Below are 18,650 nucleotides of genomic sequence, written 5' to 3'. Positions count from 1 at the left end.
AAATAAACTGTTGAAATATACAGTTACTGGCCACATTATTTGGTGGACCTTACTAGTATCTAGATGGGTTTGGTCATGAGAGCATCACTAAGTTGCTGAACATTAATGATGTAAACATCCTGCTCCAGATCATTCCAAAGGATCTCTTTTAGATGGAGATCTGGTGCCTGCAAATAGAACTTTTTGTCATGTTCAAGAAACCAGTGTGAGATGATCCGATCCTGCAGAAAGTAGCCATCACTAGACAACTACACTGTGGTCCTACAGAATACAAGGCATGTTATTTGGTACTAGACCCACAAACATTGTCCAGAAAAACTCCATAATACTATTAAACCCTCATACCAGCCTGAACTGTTGATATGAGGCTGAATTAATTCCTGATTCCATGCTGTTTATTAAGGCAGTCCAAATCTGATCACGTGATGGGAAATTGGGCACGATCATGTGGTTTCAGACTCAAATGGAATTGGACGTTACGTCCCAATCAGGACTCAAATATATATGTATGTATTTTTTCTCATTATTCTTCAACACATGTATAGTTATGTGGTGGCTCAGAGTCAGACCTCTTTCTTGACTTCACACAGAAACAGCAATGTGTGCGGCATGACATCACTTAGCAGAGACGCTATTGGTTAAATGCCAGCAAAGCGGAACACGGGAGCTGCTTTAAGTGGAAAGCGCGAGTATGTCTGGATGTATTATAAAGTTGGTGATGACAACATTGCCATTGCCAACATTGCATGATAAGTAAACATGGCATTTCAAGAGGTGGAAAGAAAAAGGCTACATTTAACACAACAAACCTGCAAAAATACTTCAAAAACAAACCTAGAACCTTGATTTGAAATGCCGTCTCGCCACTATTTCACAGAGAAAGCTCTGCCAGCCCTTTATAAGAAGATGTCTGACAAACTACTTGTCCTGTTATAAGATACCCCATGTTTCGTTCACCACAGACATGTAAAGTTTGTCTGTAGCTCCCATGTCTCTACTAAGCCTTTACGTATGTATTATAGAAGTATCGGATCAGGTTTTGGTATTGGTAGGTACTAAAAAATTTAATGAATCACACTCGAGGGCAAAAAAAACAGATCGGGACATTCCTACTGTTATTGCCAAATTCTGAAGCTACCATATTAGAACAGAAATTTAAATTTCCCAGACTGTAATGCTTTACTGTCTACTTTTGGCAAGCTTCTGCAAATTGTAGCATCAGTTTCCGTTTCTTTGCTGATACAGTTCTTAATTGTTGTACTCTTCTTCTGTTGCTGTAGCTCATCTGCTTCACAGTTTCAGAGTTGGGCATTCAGAAATGCTTTTCCGCAAACTTTTGTATGCACATTGTATTTAGTGGTTATTTGATGTACTCTCATCATCTATCAGGTCAAAGCAGTCCAGTAATTATCCTTTGATCACTAGCATCAGGGCATTTGCAACACTACTGCTACTCACTCTATATTTCTCATATTTAAACCATTCTCTGTTAACCCTTGAGATGATGTGTAGTTATAATATATTTGTATGTTTTACATACTATATATAAGGGCTCTACTATGATTCTGATGGTGTCTTACCGTTCAGCTCAGATAAATTACAAAGTGGAGTTTAGATTGAGAGTTGGGGAATTTGAAGGCCAAGACACCTTGAACTCTTTATTGTGTTCTTTGAACTATCCCTAAACATCATGTGAATTTCCAGCATTACCCTGCTGGAAGAGGCCATGGTAAAATGGTCATGAAATCTTTATATCATGACATGACATCACAAATGCAAGTGAGATTTTCTGTATACTTAGGACAACTGTTATTAAGTTTCATTTGCTCGGTCAAAGAGCTTAGAATGACCAAGAGGCGACACTCAATAGAACGTTCCATTGCAACAGCAGCACCCAGCAACAGCCCTGGATTCCGCCATTTTGGAGTAAAAGTGATCGGCCGTCCATTGGATCTCATTACTTTTGCGATGGCAAGCAGCTGCTTTGTTTTTTATTTATCTATTTAAAAAGCATATTAAAGCTGAAATACAACCTGAAAGACAACAATACAACACTTATTATCACAATCTTCAGCACTTTTAATAGTTTATTTTACAGACTTATAAAATGCTGTTGTTCTAATGAAGTTTTCATTCCAAAATGGCCACCGCGCCCTCTAGTGGCTGTTTCCCAAATTACACTAGAGTGTCGTCTCTTGGTCATTCTAAGCTCTTTGGCTCAGTTTTGTAATTTTTAATGCAAAGATGACATTGTTTGTCACGACTACCTGACATAAACAAATACATCACAACAGTTTTCATCTATGTCATGACAACTTGACTACACCAAGACAACATATATTGTCATAAATCTGTCATAAACATGATTTTCATGAGGCATTATATTTGTGTCACGAATATTTTTCAGATCACCTTTTCAATGAAACAAACTGAATTTGTCATTAAAATGTCACATTGAAAGGCTCATTACTCTGTCAAATGTTTAACAGTGACATTAATATTTAATGACATTTTAATGACAGATTCGGCTTGAACCACTGGTTAAGGTAAAAAAAATAAATTAATGGCACGGTTATAAAATTCATAAAAAAATTATAATGAATATTATATTATATAATATAATTATATAATAAGATAATTATGTTTTTGACAGATTTAAGACAAGTTTTGTTGTATGGTAGTGTCAAGTTGTCATGACAAAAACAGAATATGATGCATTTATGTCAAGTTGCCATGACAAACAAAAAAATGTCATAACAGACCAAATGATGCGTAATGACAGTCATAAGCATGCATAAAATGTCATTCACATTCAAGACAGGTGTCATGTCACTATAATAAAAGTTTAATGACATTCTTATGAACATCCCTTCAAGTAAAGTTTTACCAAAGCCATTAGTCCATGTAAATAGTACACATGTACATGGCCATCCATCTGAAAATGGAACAAAATGGACAAAACAACTATCTTTCACTGGTCTACCACTGCAAGACAATCCACTTGGTGCCCATTGTATGAGCTTTTGATGGTTGAAAGAGGTCATAATGGACACTCTAAGCAACTTTGAGTGTGATGTGTTATGTTTCATCACATTCATCCGATAGTCATTATCCATTTTGTGTGACTTGTTCCAAAGTAGACCTTCTTTAGACTTGGATCAGACAGTATAGCCTTTGTTGCCCTCATGGATTGGTGAGACTTGGGCGCCCAACACCCTGTTGTCGGTTTGTGGTTTGTCCCTCTTTGGACCACTGCTGGTAAACTTTCACCACTGCTGACCCAGAGCAAACCACAAACCTTGCTGTTTCAAAGACATCCTGACCCAGTCGCTTTGCCATAACATTCTGGCTTTCGTCCAAGTAGCTCTGATCTTAATTCTTACCCATTTCCCTTGCATCCACGCTGACTTCAAATAATATGGAACCTTGAGCTCTGCTCCGATAACTTTTGATGCAAACATTTTACCAAAGTGACTTTTATTGACACTTTTAGTCGTTTGAAACAGTATTCTGTTGTCAGGATTCTTCCAGTAATGCAAAAAGCTTGATTTGGAATAAATAAATAGTTTTTATTTTTTATGTTTTCCCAAATCTAAGAAAATAATAATAAAATTAATAATAAAAAAAAAAGTTTTTAGGGCTCAGATGTCAAAGGGTTCATTTATTCATTCATTAATTTGCCTTCAGCTTAATACCTTTATTTATCAGTGGTCGACATTGCAGAATGAATCGCCAACTTATCCAGTATGTTTTACGCAGCGGATAACCTTCCAGCTGCAACCCAGCACTGGGAAACACCCATAAACACTTGCATTCACACTCATACACTACAGCCATTTTATTAAACTCACCTATACCACATGTCGTTGGACTGTTGAGGAAACCGGAGCACCTGAAGGAAACCCACGCGAACATGAGGAGAACATGCAAACTCCACATAGAAATGCCAACTGACCCAGCTGGGGCTCAAACCAGTGACCTTCTTGCTGTGAGGCAATCATGCTACACACTTAGGAGCTTTATCTTCAGGAAAATTTAGGAGCTCCTTGCCGTCCTTCTGTGCATATAAAAGCAAACATAAACATACTAATTTAGCGCATATTAAAACAAATAAGGAAAGAAAAACAGACACATCTACAAACGGAGGGGGAAAAAAACTCACCAAAACGAATACACTAATCAACTTAACAAATTTGATTTAAACTTACCAAACCTTTTAAATAAAATACATTAAAGCTATGTGTGGCCTCTGTTCTCTATATAGTCTTGGTTGGTTACATAAATTGTGGTACAACACACACATCAAACTACTAAAATTATAAATATCTTTTCAGTTAAAATGTAGAATTGAATTTTCAAAGCAAACAGACCTCTAGACAACAAATGTGCTGAAAACAGTGTGGGCAGGCAGAAGCAGATCATACAGAGCTGTGGGAAAATTCAACCATTTTGGAATGATGTAGAGTTGTTTTTATTTCTGAGGTGTTTGGATACAGAGTTCCTCAGACAGCATTATTTTTTGTTTATGGGAGATTGAAAGACATTTTCCCCGAGAGGTGATCGGTATTTATGTAAGATTCTTCTATATAATAAGGAACTGGCTTAAAGACTCAATGTTGAAACGCAAGCAGTGGTTTGAGATAATTGCGCAAATTCAGGTAATGGAAAAACTGACATTTATGTTGAGGAAGAAAATTTATATTTTCAGGAAGGGTTGGGAAAAACGGTTGATATATAGGAAATATAAAGCCATCCCCATTTAATTGAATTGTAATGGGCTATATGCACAGCTAGTGTTTTTCAGGCAATGATAAACTTCTGGTGAAAGCTTTATGTGACAATTTTCAATTTCATACGGTTCCTTTTACAGCATCAATGTTGTAATTTTATTCAAATATAATCAGTTAAACAGACTTAAGCATCCATTTGGTTGTTAAAGCGTAAAAAGAGAGGAAAGACCATTTAAAAGCAGACACCATCATTAGCAGCAGACTAGCGCAAAAAATTCTATTAAAAATACTGCAGTAAAATTAATTTCCATATTTTAAAGACATGGCATGGAAAAATACAACTTAAGACAGTGCATCTTGTTTGGTTTGAGACCCATTTAATATTGTACTAAGTCAGGCAGTAAAAATCGCTGTCTATTAAAGAAATCATTTATTAAACGTGTCAACTTATTATTAATCCTAACTGATTATGGCCTTACATTCCATCCAGACTCTTGTTGATCAGTTTCTATTAAAAGTCCCAAAGGCCCACCTCAAAAGTAGGGGTGAACATGCATTTGCCATAGCAGGTCCTTGCTTTTGGATATTGTTTTATATATATATATATATATATATATATATATATATATATATATATATATATATATATATATATATATATATATATATATATATATATATATATATATATATAAATGTTTTATTGTTCTGTCACAAAATTTTAAAAGTGGAAAGCACTTTTCATATTTTACATATATATATATATGTGCGTGTGTGTGTGTAATTATGTATGTGCATATTGATACAGAGTGCTTAGCGCAATTATATATTTTGATATTTTGTACAATGTATTTTGGTGCATTTAAAAGCAACAGATTTATTAAACAGATATAATTATTAAAATAATATTTTTAATATAATATTAAAATAATATTTTCTAAATTTAGAAAATGAAAGATAATAAAATTTAATTTAAGCAAAATGTTCCAAAAAGATTACAACATACACAATTTCAACAAAATCTTTCCATTTTTTTTTTGCTTCTCTTGATTTTTCCTCTTTGTTTTTTATTTGTATTTAATGTTTTTCTATAACATATGAATTTGGGTGCACTTGTTTTGGACCATTATCTTAAGTTATTTTTTTAGATTAGCTCCAGATTTAGCTTCAGTACTGACTAATTTAATATAGATACACATATAAAATATTGTATACTATATTTAAAAAAATGTATTTACAGGAGAGATTTGCAAGGGGTGTACAAATATACAGTATGCTGAGTATTGCATGTGTATGTATGCAATACTATAGAATGTTTTTAGTCAGTTAAATAATGTTCTGTATACTGTAAATGTTCTGTTAAATGATTGTTCTGTATTGTAAAATAATTAAACTAAATAAAAACAAAAGTAATTAAAAAAAAAAGAATTGGATTATTTTACAGAAATCAAAGTCCCATGATGCAATATGAGTTTTAATAAACAGCAATAAACCCTTTCTCGGTTCAAGCTTTCCTACTGTACATCAACATTTTCTCAGGAAATCTAATTATAACTGCAAGCAAATTCCTGCTAAATTGCGCGAGCTGAATATTCATTTGTGAACCACTGTGCATTGTTTTATATTTCCTTTCCGTTCTTTTATCAGCAAGGATCTCAGATCGACAGCTCTTTGTGGGTTTTTGGGTACACTGCAAAGATTACCAGCATAATCGCGAGGAATGTTTGTAAAATGGAAATATTCCACTCTTCACTCAAGACTAAAAAAACAGCAGCACTCCAAATATGGCCCTCCAGGAAGTGGTGATATAATTAATTTAACAAAAACCAAAATGAGTGGGGAGAAGATCCATTATAGAAATAATTATATAGTATAAACTCATTTGATATGAATTATGGCATGTCTTGTTTTTAATAATGCATAGAGCAAAATGTTAAACATAAAATGTATATAAAGGTATATACAGTACAGTCTATGAAAAAGAAAAGAAAAATAAGAAAAAAAAACAGGAGGTTGGAATGCTCTCATTATGGACTTCCTGTCCCAGTGTGGGATCAGACAGTACTCTTACTCAGTATTTAGAGGCCACACACCCTATAGTTTAGCATCCTAAAATAGACACGTACAGGAGAGGAAGTTTGGGTGAGCGCACACTGTAATGTGTGTCATTGCATTATGTAAACATTCTTACTGTGGCACTCTCATTTTCTTGCATATTCCAGCTCTAGTTAATGTGCCCCCACAGTAATCGGAGTGTTGGCGAGCAGGAAGTGATGCCGCTACCTTAATTAAGAGCCAGCCTGTTAAATAGCCCTTTCTCTTGACACACCATTAAATCCAGTCTTTAGCTTTAACTGTAAACACTCTCTGTAAAGTCCTCTTACATTCAGTCGATCGCCACTGCGCTTCTGGACTTTGCACTTTAGGATTAAAAGAAGAGCAAGGTAAGGTTTTCAAACTTTTTTTTTTAATCTTTTATATTTTATAAAATCTTTAAAAGTAATAATAAAGCTACTGAACAGTAATATAAACTTTATTCTTTATATTCAGAATGAAGTCTGCCCTATTGATTCTTTGTCTGTTGGGAGCAGCCTGTGCTAATCCAGTAAGTACTATATTGAATAACCGTTAAAAAGCAGCTCTTTCAGTTCTTTTTCAGCACTTTCTTTAAATATTTTCTGCAGATCTTGCATAAAGTGGCTATGGAGATGATTCAACATGCATCTAACTCTGTAAGTGGCGCTCAGGATAAATAAAAATGTTTTGTTTAAAAGGTGTTTTAGGTATTGCTGTTGCTATAATATTTATATATTGCTGCTCTTATATTCAACAGTCGGAAAGCTCCTCAATATCTGAATCCTCAGACCAGAGTAATACCTCAGAGCCTTCGGAAGAGGTATGCTTTTGGTCAAATAAAATGAATTTGTACTTGAACTAGAATGACGAACTGAACTGGATTTTTTTTTTTTTTCAATCATATTTCAATAAGAATCCTTTTTATTTGGCATTCCATGAATATGTTTAACTATACATGCAAATGCATATATACTGAAAAAAAAATATTATTGAAAATAAGTTTATAAAACTTTTTTTTCTTTTTTTTCTTTTTTATTCTATTAATAATGTCAAGGGAAATAAATTGTAGTTTTTTCTATTCCAGAAATGTTATGTAATACATGTAATAAATGAAATAAATGTAATTTATTTTTATTTTTGTAATTTTTATTATTTTTTGTGAAGATTGTTAGCAAAAGTAACATGGAAAAGCAATCATTTTAGATATAAATATTAATTTATTTACATAAAAAGTATATTTATACTTTAAATAAATATATTTACCATTTTATTTATTTATTTCTTTACAGAAGTCAGAGGAAAATGTTTCCGACAGCAATGTAAGTGCAAAGACCTATGTCAAAATATTTGATTACAATATTTAGGCATACATTTCTGTTAAAGATATATGCTCAATTCACTTTTTTTTTCTGTTTCCCCAACAGAGCTCTGAATCACTTGAATCTGAATCAGATGAACCGGTATACTCAAAATTTCTGTTCATATCTTAAAATCAAATGTACAAAATACAAATACAACTATTTAACTAACAAATTTGTATTTATTCATTGTTTGTTTGTTTTCTAGATATCTAAAGAGAGCGAAAGCCATTCTGTGGAAAGTCTGGTACGAAAAAAAGCTCTATTATAATATGTGACCCTGGAAGACTATTTATTTTGAGTATTAAGTAATGATCGATCAAGACTTTTTTTGTTAATTTCTTACTGTAAATATATCAAAGCTCAATTTTTTAATAAGCAATGCCCATTGCTAAGACTTTAAAAGTGATATTTTTTATATTTTTAAATCTTCATTCCAGATTTTCAAATAGTTATCAAATGTTGTCATTACATCAATGAACATCTTATTTTTTCAGCTTCCATATGATATAGTTGAAGTCAAAATTATAAGCCCTACTGTGCATTTTTAAAATACAAACAAAGAATTTCAACTCATGTTTAACAGAGCAAGGATATTATTTTCACAGTATTTTCTACAATATTTTTATCTTCTAGAGAAAGTCTTATTTAGGCTAGAATAAAAAGCAGTTTTACATTTTTTAAAACGATTTTACGGTCAATATTAGTAGCCCCCTTATGCTATATATATTTTCGTTTGTCTAACAAAGCATGATCATAAAATGACTCGCCTAATTACCATAGTTAAGCCTTTAAATTGCACTTTAAGCAAATATCTTGAAAAATATTTGGCAAAATATTATGTACAGTCATCATGGCTAAGATAAAAGAAATCAGTTATTAGAAATGTGTTGAAATAAATATTTCCGTAAAATGAAATTGGATTAAAAATATATATACAGTGGGCTAATAATTCAGGAGGGCTAATAATTCTAACTTCAACTTCTGACTAAATCCCAATTTTAAATCCAGAGCCACAAAAAAAAAAAAAAAAAAGTCATAGCACAAAAACTAATTCCCCTATATTTAAACTAACTTCTATCATTTGTGTTTATCCAGATTGGAAAAAGCGAGACCGCACTGACAGCCGACAACACTCAAAGCAGTAAAGAGAACATCCGTAGGGTAAGAAACATCACATCTCACCCATAATATAGAACATACGCCTTTACACAAGAATAATGGCCTTCATAATTCATTTACAGGGCTGGATCTACACCCTCAAATGGGTCCAACCAAACAACAACATTGTGCAACCAACCGGCCAGCCACATGAAAATGACATCCAGTCCACTAGTGACGCATCCCAAATAAGTGACAGCAGCGAATCAAGCGAAAGCCAGGAAAAGGTTGTCGTGAACAAGATGCAAGTGGATAACAGTGATGACACCAGTGAAAGCGCTGAACACAATGGTGCTGTTGCTACTGAATACAGCAACAGTAACAGCAGCAGCAGCAGTAGCAGCAGTGAAAGCACCGAGTCTAAAGACAGCGGCACGGATAGTGAAAGTCGCTCCACTGAGTGTGTGCCTGGCGATGACAGTCAAGATTGTGAGAGCGAGGAAAACCTTCCTCAGGATATCGGTGATGATGGAGCAACCGACCCTTTCAATGGCTTCTTAATGCCTGATGTCGCTGAGCCCTAGCGGCAGTTTAAGACATCATTTATTATGACTCGATGCTCTGATAGCTGCAAGTTGGAAATCCCAGGAGCGTAGTAAAATGGGAATGTTCTCTTAAGGAAAATGTTTATAGGAGGGTATGTAAGGAAATTTCTATAATATTAATATAAAATGGTGAATAAGCATTATTAATTATTTTAAGGTAACTTGGTCTAAATCAGTGGTTCACAGAATGTTTTTTTTTTTTTACTTTTAAATGATAATTTTAATTATGTTCTCAATCTTTAAACTTTTAATTACCAAACAGTCTTAGGATTTTAAGTGCAATGGTTTTGGCATAGAAATATAATACATTTTTTTATTGTAACTTTTAAATTATATAGAAGAAAAAATATATTAAATATAATATTAAATTAATTGCAAATTTAAATTGTGTATAATAAAATAAATAAATACATTTTTAAAGAAAAGGAAGCAAATTATTAGTATACTTTACATAAAAACTCATCATCTAAATTACGCAAACAAATTATAAAAAATAAATAAGCTTTTCTTGCATTGCACAAAATTATCAATTCTGTTTTTAAAACTTCTGTATTTAGAACTTAAAAATTGTCTAAAAGAACTGGGAACCACTGATTTACATCAACTTAGTATTAATTAATATATATATATATATATATATATATATATATATATATATATATATATATATATATATATATATATATATATATATATATATATATATATATATAGTTGAAGTTAGAATTATTAGCCCCCCACCCTGAATTTTTTGTTTTATTTCGGCTAGAATAAAAGCAGTTTTTAATTTTTAAAAACCATTTTAGGTCAAAATGTTTAGCCCCTTTAAGCTATTTTTTCCCAATAGTCAACAGAACAAACCATCATTATACAATAACTTGCCTAATTACCCTAACCTGCCTAATTAACCTAATCTAATTAAGCCTTTAAATGTCACTTTAAGCTGTAAAGAAGTGTCTTGAAAAATATCTAGTTAAAAATTATGTACTGTCATCATGGCAAAGATTTAAAAAAATCAGTTATTAAAAATTAGTAATTAAACTGTTATGTTTAGAAATGTGTGGAAAAAAATAATTTCCGTTAACAAAAAAACGGGGCTAATAATTCAGGGGGGCTAATAATTCTGACTTCAACTGTGTGTGTGTGTGTGTATGTGTGTGTGTGTATATATATATATATATATATATATATATATATATATATATATATATATATATTATTATATTATTTTTTTTATTATTGAATATCTTTGGAGCTGAAGTTGTTTGATGTATTTTTTATTATTATTTATATATTTTGTAGTCATTTATTTATATGTATTAACCATTTTCAAATAAAGTCATTAAAAATAAGCCATTGGTTGCCTTTTGTTTTTCCCAGCCGTTCTTAAATGCCAAGAAGTTGCAAACGCAAGCACTTCTACATTCCATCCTCAAATGAAAGGGTTGCCCTAATGTGATCCAAGAGTAATTACCAACTTCATTGCCTATAATTTCACAGATTTACTTCATACCTCTGCAGAAGCATGCCTAAACAATAAAAAATGTGTATACACAGCTGAAATGGCTGTTGTGTGAAAAAGCACCTTCAGCTGTGTTCTTATTGTGACAATTATATTTATATACATGTGCGTGATTGACTTATATTTATGAGTAATATATCACGTCTGTCAAATGCGTGTCAATGCTGTTTTGATACCACAAGATGGTGGCAAACTTTAAAGAACAGTTTTGGACTTTCCCTAGGCAGAACATCATGAACTCACACAAACATTACATGCTCAACGGGACTTTCTGCCGTTTCATGTGTGCTGCTTTTGGCAGAGGGATAAAGATTCTTCGCACTAAGAATGAGGGTTTAGACATTGTAAGTTTGTTAATTACTGTGTAATTAAAATGACTGTTTTATGGTTCAATCTTCAGATCACAAACTAAGCACCGTTGGCTTTCATTGTCTAGACAATTGACAAGATGTGATCCAAGATAATGGCAGGCATTATCCATTATGAAAAGAGGAATGGTATGAGATGGAATCTTTTAAGAAAGGGGAGTTTTAGGCAGTGTTATGTTATTTTCATCCAAATATTCAAAACATTTTTAAAATAATAATTAAAAATACTATTTGGTAAGATTCACATTAATCTAAATATTTTTAGATTATATTAGATTAGATTATACTAAACATTTTTAGAAATATTTTTATTAAAAATACAAAATATTTTTTATTAAAAGTTAATTTGATTTAAATAATTACACAGGCAAAAATGATGAGTAGAAATGATATATATTTAATGTATTTATTTATTATTTATTAGTCTTGAACAAGAATTATCTTTAACATTTTAGGAGGGGGTCCTATGGTGGTGGTGTCTGAAAGCCTCTGGTAAACAGACTAACAGAAAGGTAAACAGTTTCGGTTCCCAATGGAAACAAAACAATGGAGCTAAATAGGAAACAACATGTTACAGCTTTCTTTAGCTAAAGAATTCCGTTTTGTAAAAGGGTTAATCTTATTTTTGATATTGGACTACGTTATACTTTAAAGTGTGGGATATTTTTATAATAAGCTATGGTGTGAATAGACTCCTGCTTTCGATTTTGAACTTTACCTACGTTTCCATATGTAAAGATTTGTCACCTGTCCAAGTTCAACTGACTACTCCCTTCACGGATGCTACTTGAGAATACTGTGCGTGTTAAACTGCTCGTTGTACCGTGTTCGGGAGCGACGTGACAAACTTAATCGTTATAACCAAGGAAGCTAAAAGCAAACGTTTAACCACCACGCGCGTCACTGACAGTATAAAGTAGCATGCTGGTCGCGCGCAATCCTCGTCCACGCGCACCAGGCGGCGTCAAACTGAACTGTAAACTTAATCCGACACGAAGGAGCGAGTCGACTGTCTCTTAAACGTGTAAAATCACTATTAAACCGCACACGACTCGACAGTTAACTCGTTTGAAGGCAAAACAGCGCCTGTAACCCCAACTATTCTCGACGTTTTATGTGCAGTACAAAAAATATACCCAGTTTGAGATGGGGGGAAGTCCCCGTGAGGAAATCCCCTGTTCATAATTTCGAAATTGAGTGAGGCTCTCGCAGACTGAAACTGCTCTGAAACATTTTGGTCTAACATAAGTTACAGCAGACGCCTGTGAGCCCTATGACACTCAGACCTGTACAATATATGGGAAATTTGTACTATATGTGCTCGTTTTAACGGATTGCTCAGCATGGATGAGATGAAGAGGGAGAACGAGGCGCTGAGGGCGAAGTTGCGCAGCTGCTCTACTCTCAACACAATTTACCACGAAACACAGCAAGAAATTGCTCGTTTAAATCAGTTGGTGACCTCCAAAGACGGGATTATTGCCGATTTGAGGGCAAGACTGGGGAAGTATGAGAAAACCGTGGTCATTGAGGGAGAGGAACCTTATATTGTAGGGCCATCGAAGTCACTCATCGAAAGTTTGTGTAAGGAAATTTGCAAATTAAAGCAAAAACTGAAGGATTTAGAGAAAGACACTGCCCAGAAATTGGAAACCAGAGACAAAGTAAGTTAAACACAATTCTGAATTAATAATATGAAATAATTAATAACATTTTCTCTACTAATTAGAGTAAATTTGTTGTTTTTCTTGTCAGTATACTTTTCCAATGACTGTAAAAGAACTGTAAAGTATCCTCTCTATAAAATACTCCAATTCCTAACTCAAGAAATTGTAATGAAATTAATGTTATATCACAAAAACAAAACATGTAAACCAGCTTACAATGTGTTGCTGGTCTTAGCTGGTTTATGGTGGTCTTCAAGTCAGCTAACATTAAGTGCCTTTGAAAAACTGACCAGAAAACTTAAGTTTAAGCTTTGTTTTTCTTGCTTGTTTGTACTGTTAGTCCGGCTTTTTATGTACAACTTTGTTCATGAATACAGAATATGCTTTAGTTTTGATGAAACAAGTGCATTTCGTGTTCACCTTCTCATTTGTGAATCTCCCGACTGCTTGTTTAAGGAGATCCAGAGATTGCAGGAAAAGTTGAAGGAGAGGGATCAAGAGTTGCTGACCATCAGGGAAAGACCAGAGCAGGAGAAAGAGAGGGAGATCCAGCAACTGCGCACCACATTGGCCGAAAGAGATCGGACACAGGCCACCAGGACTGTACTTTGCAACTCTCTTGCTGAAGAAGCCGATCAGTTAAGGGCCCAGTTGGGGGCCACTGTGCAGGTGTGTCAGGAGCTTTTGGGACGGCTGGAAAACGAGAAAAACAAAACAGCCATGACGGATCAGAGAACTCAAGTTCATGAGGTGCGTTGTGGAAACTGTCAGTCTGCAACATTTAAGGCACCTTTAAAACAGCTGCCTAATGATTATATTTGACCTTATATTTTATCAGACATCAGATTCCCCCGAAGTTCCCCAGCTAAATGTCATCATTAGCAAGTTAGAAGAGGAGAACGACCAGCTCAAGAAGAGAGTGGCATATGTAAGGATCACATGATGGAACTGTTGTTTGATCATCACCCTCTGACATTTGTTTTACCTGTGTCATATGCTGAAAATGTCATACTGTAACTGTTACGGAAAGAATCAACAGTGTAAAAAAATTCTTGGAAAATGTCATGTAATTTTTTCACATCACAACTTGTTTTGTTCCATTTCAGGTGGAAAGTTTAAACTCAAAATGGCAGAAGTATGACTCGAGTAGAGAAGAGTACGTGAGGGGTTTGTGTCAGAAGTTGAAAGAGTCAAATGGACTGGCTTCCGCAGATCCGACTCTAACCCAAGCCCCGACTGCGGGACACGTGGCTTTGTTCCAGCAGGAAATTGTGAGACTCAACGGCCTCCTGCAGGACAAGATGATGGAGTGTGAGAGATTCAGTAGAGAGAGGGATGACAATGCGAGAAGAGACCAAGAGCAGATACAGATGCTCGAGCAGCAGGTCTGTATCCGTTCAGTGTGTACAATCCTATTAAATAGGAAGTCGTTGTATTTTTGTCATAACAAAGGTGAGAAGTAGTTTTGTTGTTTGGCTTGCTGCCCATAACACAAATGGCTTACTTGTACACTCACAGGTTCTGGCCTATGTTGAAGACTTTAAATCGGAAAGGGCAGACCGAGAGAGGGCTCAGGGTAAAATCATGGACCTTCAAGATGAAGTTGGGCGACTTCAGCTGCAAATACGTTCACAGGCAAGTCTAATTATTAATTATTCATCAAGGTATTTAAAAATAATTTTAAAATATGCATTGTATCATTTAAAGTCCCAATAAAATCATTTGTAGCATTCTGATTTAGCGTTACAAAATAAATAAATGGACATAAGCATTTATAAGTTGTATTTGAACAAACACGACAGGGTTTTTTCTGGCACAAAATAAGCCGAAGATGGAAGATGAAATGTTTGCTACTTGAAACAAGCACATTTTGCATTCTTTTTAGTAACCCACTCAAGTTAAACATGTTCATATTTAAAAAGGCAGATATTATATGCAACTAAATAAATGACCAATGCTTGAGCATCACTTGGGGTCTGTTGGTTGCCGTGACTGCATGCCTGATTGGTCAAAAGCTGGAGGTGGTGCAAAAAATTATGGAGGTGGCCACCTCACAATTCTCTTTGCAGGAAAAACCCTGCATGCCATTTTACACAAACAATAATGATCAATTAAGTGTTTACCAAAGACAATAAAATGTCAGCGTAATCCCAAATAATTTTATTAAAAAAATAAAAATAAATCAATCAAATTAAAACTATTTAATTTGTCATTTTAACATATTGTCTGAATCTTTGCTGCTATCCCTTAAACCACTAGGTTTCGCCCATTTGACAAGTTTTCAATTAGTGAATTTAGTAAGAATTTAAATTATCTTCTTATTTTTTTAAAAGAACACACTTCTGCTCACCAAACCTGCATTTATTTGTTCAAAAGTACAGCAAAATCAGTCAAAACATGACTTTCATTAATAATTTTAATATTTAATCACAGTTTAATGATGATATTCATAATTAATTGATGAAGAGAACGTCAAACAAAATCAATCATTTTACCTAAATTCAAAAGCTTTTGACATCATACACATTATACTACTTAAAAGCAGTGACAGTCAGTATTTTTTTATTTGTTACCTTTACTTAGCAAGGATACTTTATATTAAAATTTAAAAGTATGTTTCTTTATTTAACCGGATAAAAACCCATTGAGATTAAAATCTTAGGTCCACAACACGACTTATGAATAAAAAATAATAATAACAACAACAATAATAGTAATAATAATAAATAGAAAGTTAAGATAATATAAAAATTACAGTTTAGTTGTTCAGCTATACCACATTACAATATGTTAAAAACACATACACTGAGAAATGGACTGTTGTTTGTCAAAAAGGATAGAACGAAAACATTTGATTGGAATGAGCTCAGATATTAAAAGTATTTAATAGTTATGATTATTAAAAATAATGATAAAGGCATTTATAATGTCACGGTAGATTTCTATTTCAGATAAATGCTTCTAAAGACAAGATTAAAATATTCTGCTCAGCAGTTTTTAACATGCTAAAAATTCAGCTTTGAAATCAGTAAAAAAAAAAGAAAGTGTACAATATATTTAAAGAGAAAACTGCTTTTTTAAATAGTAAAAATAATTCACAGTTTTATAGTTTTGCTGCATTTTGGATCAAATAAATGCAGGCTTTGTGAGCAGAAAAGACTTTAAAAAAACAAACAAAAAAAAACATTTAAAATCATTCCGTCTTAAAACTTTTGACTGGTAGTGTACAGTTTGTTGATAAAACCCATTATTTGACCTTTTGAAAATGGTAAAACACTGAAGTCAACACCAGAATTTTACTTGACATTTCATATGCTTTCACACACACGCACGCAAGCTGCGTTCTCTTACCGTTTTACAAAACTTAACTCAGAATATTGAATTAAACATCCTTCCAAGTCATTCTGCTCTAAATCCTTTGACTGGCAGTGTACACAATGTTAATAGAACCTATTATTTGACTTTTAAAAGATAACACAATGAAGTAAACACCAGCATTGTACTTGACATTTCATATGCTTTCACACACGCACACTGCGTTCTCTGTCCTGTTTACAAAACTTAACTCAAAATGTTCAATTAAACATCCTTCTAACAGTCACTCTCTCACACAGAATGTCCAAGAAGCCTCAACCTCACGCCATAAAAAAATCATGGCCCTAAAAAAAGCTAGCCACCGACAAACGGAAACGGCAGAACCACTAAGAAACAGTCCCCCAGAAACAAGCTCAAAGAGGACTATCAGTAACACTGCGCCACAAGGAGCCGCCGAGCTGCAATGCCCTCGGTGTTTCATCAGGTTCGACGACGAGCACACGACCGAATACCTTAAACACTGGGACGAGTGTGCCAAGCTGTGAGTCTCTCACCTCACTGACTTTACACAGAAAGCACTGAGGACACAATCACTACAAGCTCACATGGGACTTAATGGGAGATGCGACAAGACAGGGACACGTTTTATGGGATGGAGTCGTAGGAAGAGCTTTTTCTAGTGAGTTTTTGGCTTTTCGAGGTCGTTTGCGGCCTAGGACTCAAGATATGAGTTGGTTGTGTCCAATCTAAAGGCTTACTCACTTCGCTGTCGTTGAATGCAGATGGTTTGGTTATGAAAAGTTATTCAGTCTTGGGCATCTGCGGTTGTCACATAAGGGTTTTGCCAGTTCTTTGGTGTCATGGTTTACAGCATGGTACGTTTAGAGTTCCGAATCAAACTATGCTAAAGGCCAAATTGCAGATCTGTGTGTGTATACCTCACCTATTTGTAGTCTCTATCAGCTGGTTTGCACTTTTTTTTTTGTACTATTTTAATTATTGTCTACACAATTTATTATATTTAATTCATTAGTTCCTTTATTATTAGATTTTGAATATAGTTCATGTTGTTTTGTCATGGTGCTATTTGTACAGTATTTTGTAATATTTCCATTTGTAGTTATGCTGTTATATATCTTTAAATCAGATCATTTAAATTATACCAAAGGAAACAGCATCACAATGCACACTATTAATAATCTTTAGATTTGTTTTGCGATTATTATTCATTTAAATAACATCCAACTTTTTTATTTTAAATGTTATATGGCTTCATCATATAACGTGTTATTACTTTCTCAGACATTAAGGCACCTTTTTGACTGTGAGGTACTTGCCATTTGATCCCCCCTCTGTAGTTGAAAACATTCTAGTTTTAAGTAAGAGAGGAAGTTCCCTACATCCTGGTAAACTGAGACATCAAATGTTCACATCTCAGATGCTGCGTCTGACAAAATGGCCTTCTACTACAGCACGTTTGAACACTTCTGCAGAAATTTAAAAGAATTTATCTAAAAACAAAATTGAGTAATAACAGTGATGCCAAAGGAAGACTTTAAGATGTTGAGAGGATTTATTTTTGTAATAAAAGACATGCTTAAAAGACTTTCTTTTAAAAACCATGTGTAATTTTATTTGTGTGTTTGTGCGGTCATAGTTAATTATTAGCAAGATATATGAAACCAGACAGTTGCGATAATGCTGGAAAGATCATGGGGTGTGTCATAAAGCATTAAACTCAAGTCGCATGGGATTTTTGTAAGTGTGTGTGTATGCGCACAAGAGCTGGAAAGCCCCTACCCGAGCACATCTGAATGGACAGCTATAACTGCAGTGAATTCTCAGCTGTCCTGAGGCCTGGAAGTGAATAGCAGAAGCAGGCGACTGTGGGGTAGAGGAATATAGCAG

At 33.9% G+C, this 18,650-nt stretch overlaps 2 protein-coding genes across 2 annotated transcripts; both read left to right on the top strand.

The window, feature by feature from the left end:
* Positions 1–7,112: 7,112 nt before the first annotated feature.
* scpp1 (secretory calcium-binding phosphoprotein 1) lies at positions 7,113–9,945 on the top strand. The gene is given in 9 exon segments (NM_001145240.1): positions 7,113–7,174; positions 7,281–7,335; positions 7,415–7,462; positions 7,564–7,626; positions 8,096–8,125; positions 8,231–8,266; positions 8,373–8,411; positions 9,263–9,328; positions 9,409–9,945. Coding segments are annotated over 8 exon segments (777 nt in total). The 5' UTR covers positions 7,113–7,174; position 7,281; the 3' UTR covers positions 9,850–9,945.
* Positions 9,946–12,703: 2,758 nt separating this feature from the next.
* tnip2 (TNFAIP3 interacting protein 2) lies at positions 12,704–18,348 on the top strand. Its single transcript, XM_687625.10, has 6 exons — positions 12,704–13,424; positions 13,884–14,177; positions 14,266–14,355; positions 14,534–14,812; positions 14,946–15,062; positions 17,042–18,348. Exons 1-6 carry the CDS (start codon positions 13,104–13,106, stop codon positions 17,285–17,287), a joined length of 1,347 nt encoding a protein of 448 aa, XP_692717.5. The 5' UTR covers positions 12,704–13,103; the 3' UTR covers positions 17,288–18,348.
* Positions 18,349–18,650: the final 302 nt, after the last annotated feature.

This window comes from Danio rerio, chromosome 1 (genome assembly GCF_049306965.1).
Source record: "Danio rerio strain Tuebingen ecotype United States chromosome 1, GRCz12tu, whole genome shotgun sequence".
Lineage (NCBI taxonomy): Eukaryota > Metazoa > Chordata > Actinopteri > Cypriniformes > Danionidae > Danio > Danio rerio.
The sequence above is the reverse complement of the archived record's forward strand: the minus strand, read 5'-3'. Positions and strand labels throughout refer to the sequence as shown.

Coding starts and splice junctions, on each gene's coding strand:
- tnip2 (XM_687625.10), top strand. CDS start 13,104: ATGGATGAGATGAAGAGGGAGAACGAGGCGCTGAGGGCGAAGTTGCGC. Junction 14,178..14,265: donor AGAGAACTCAAGTTCATGAG/GTGCGTTGTGGA, acceptor ATATTTTATCAG/ACATCAGATTCCCCCGAAGT. Junction 14,356..14,533: donor TCAAGAAGAGAGTGGCATAT/GTAAGGATCACA, acceptor GTTCCATTTCAG/GTGGAAAGTTTAAACTCAAA.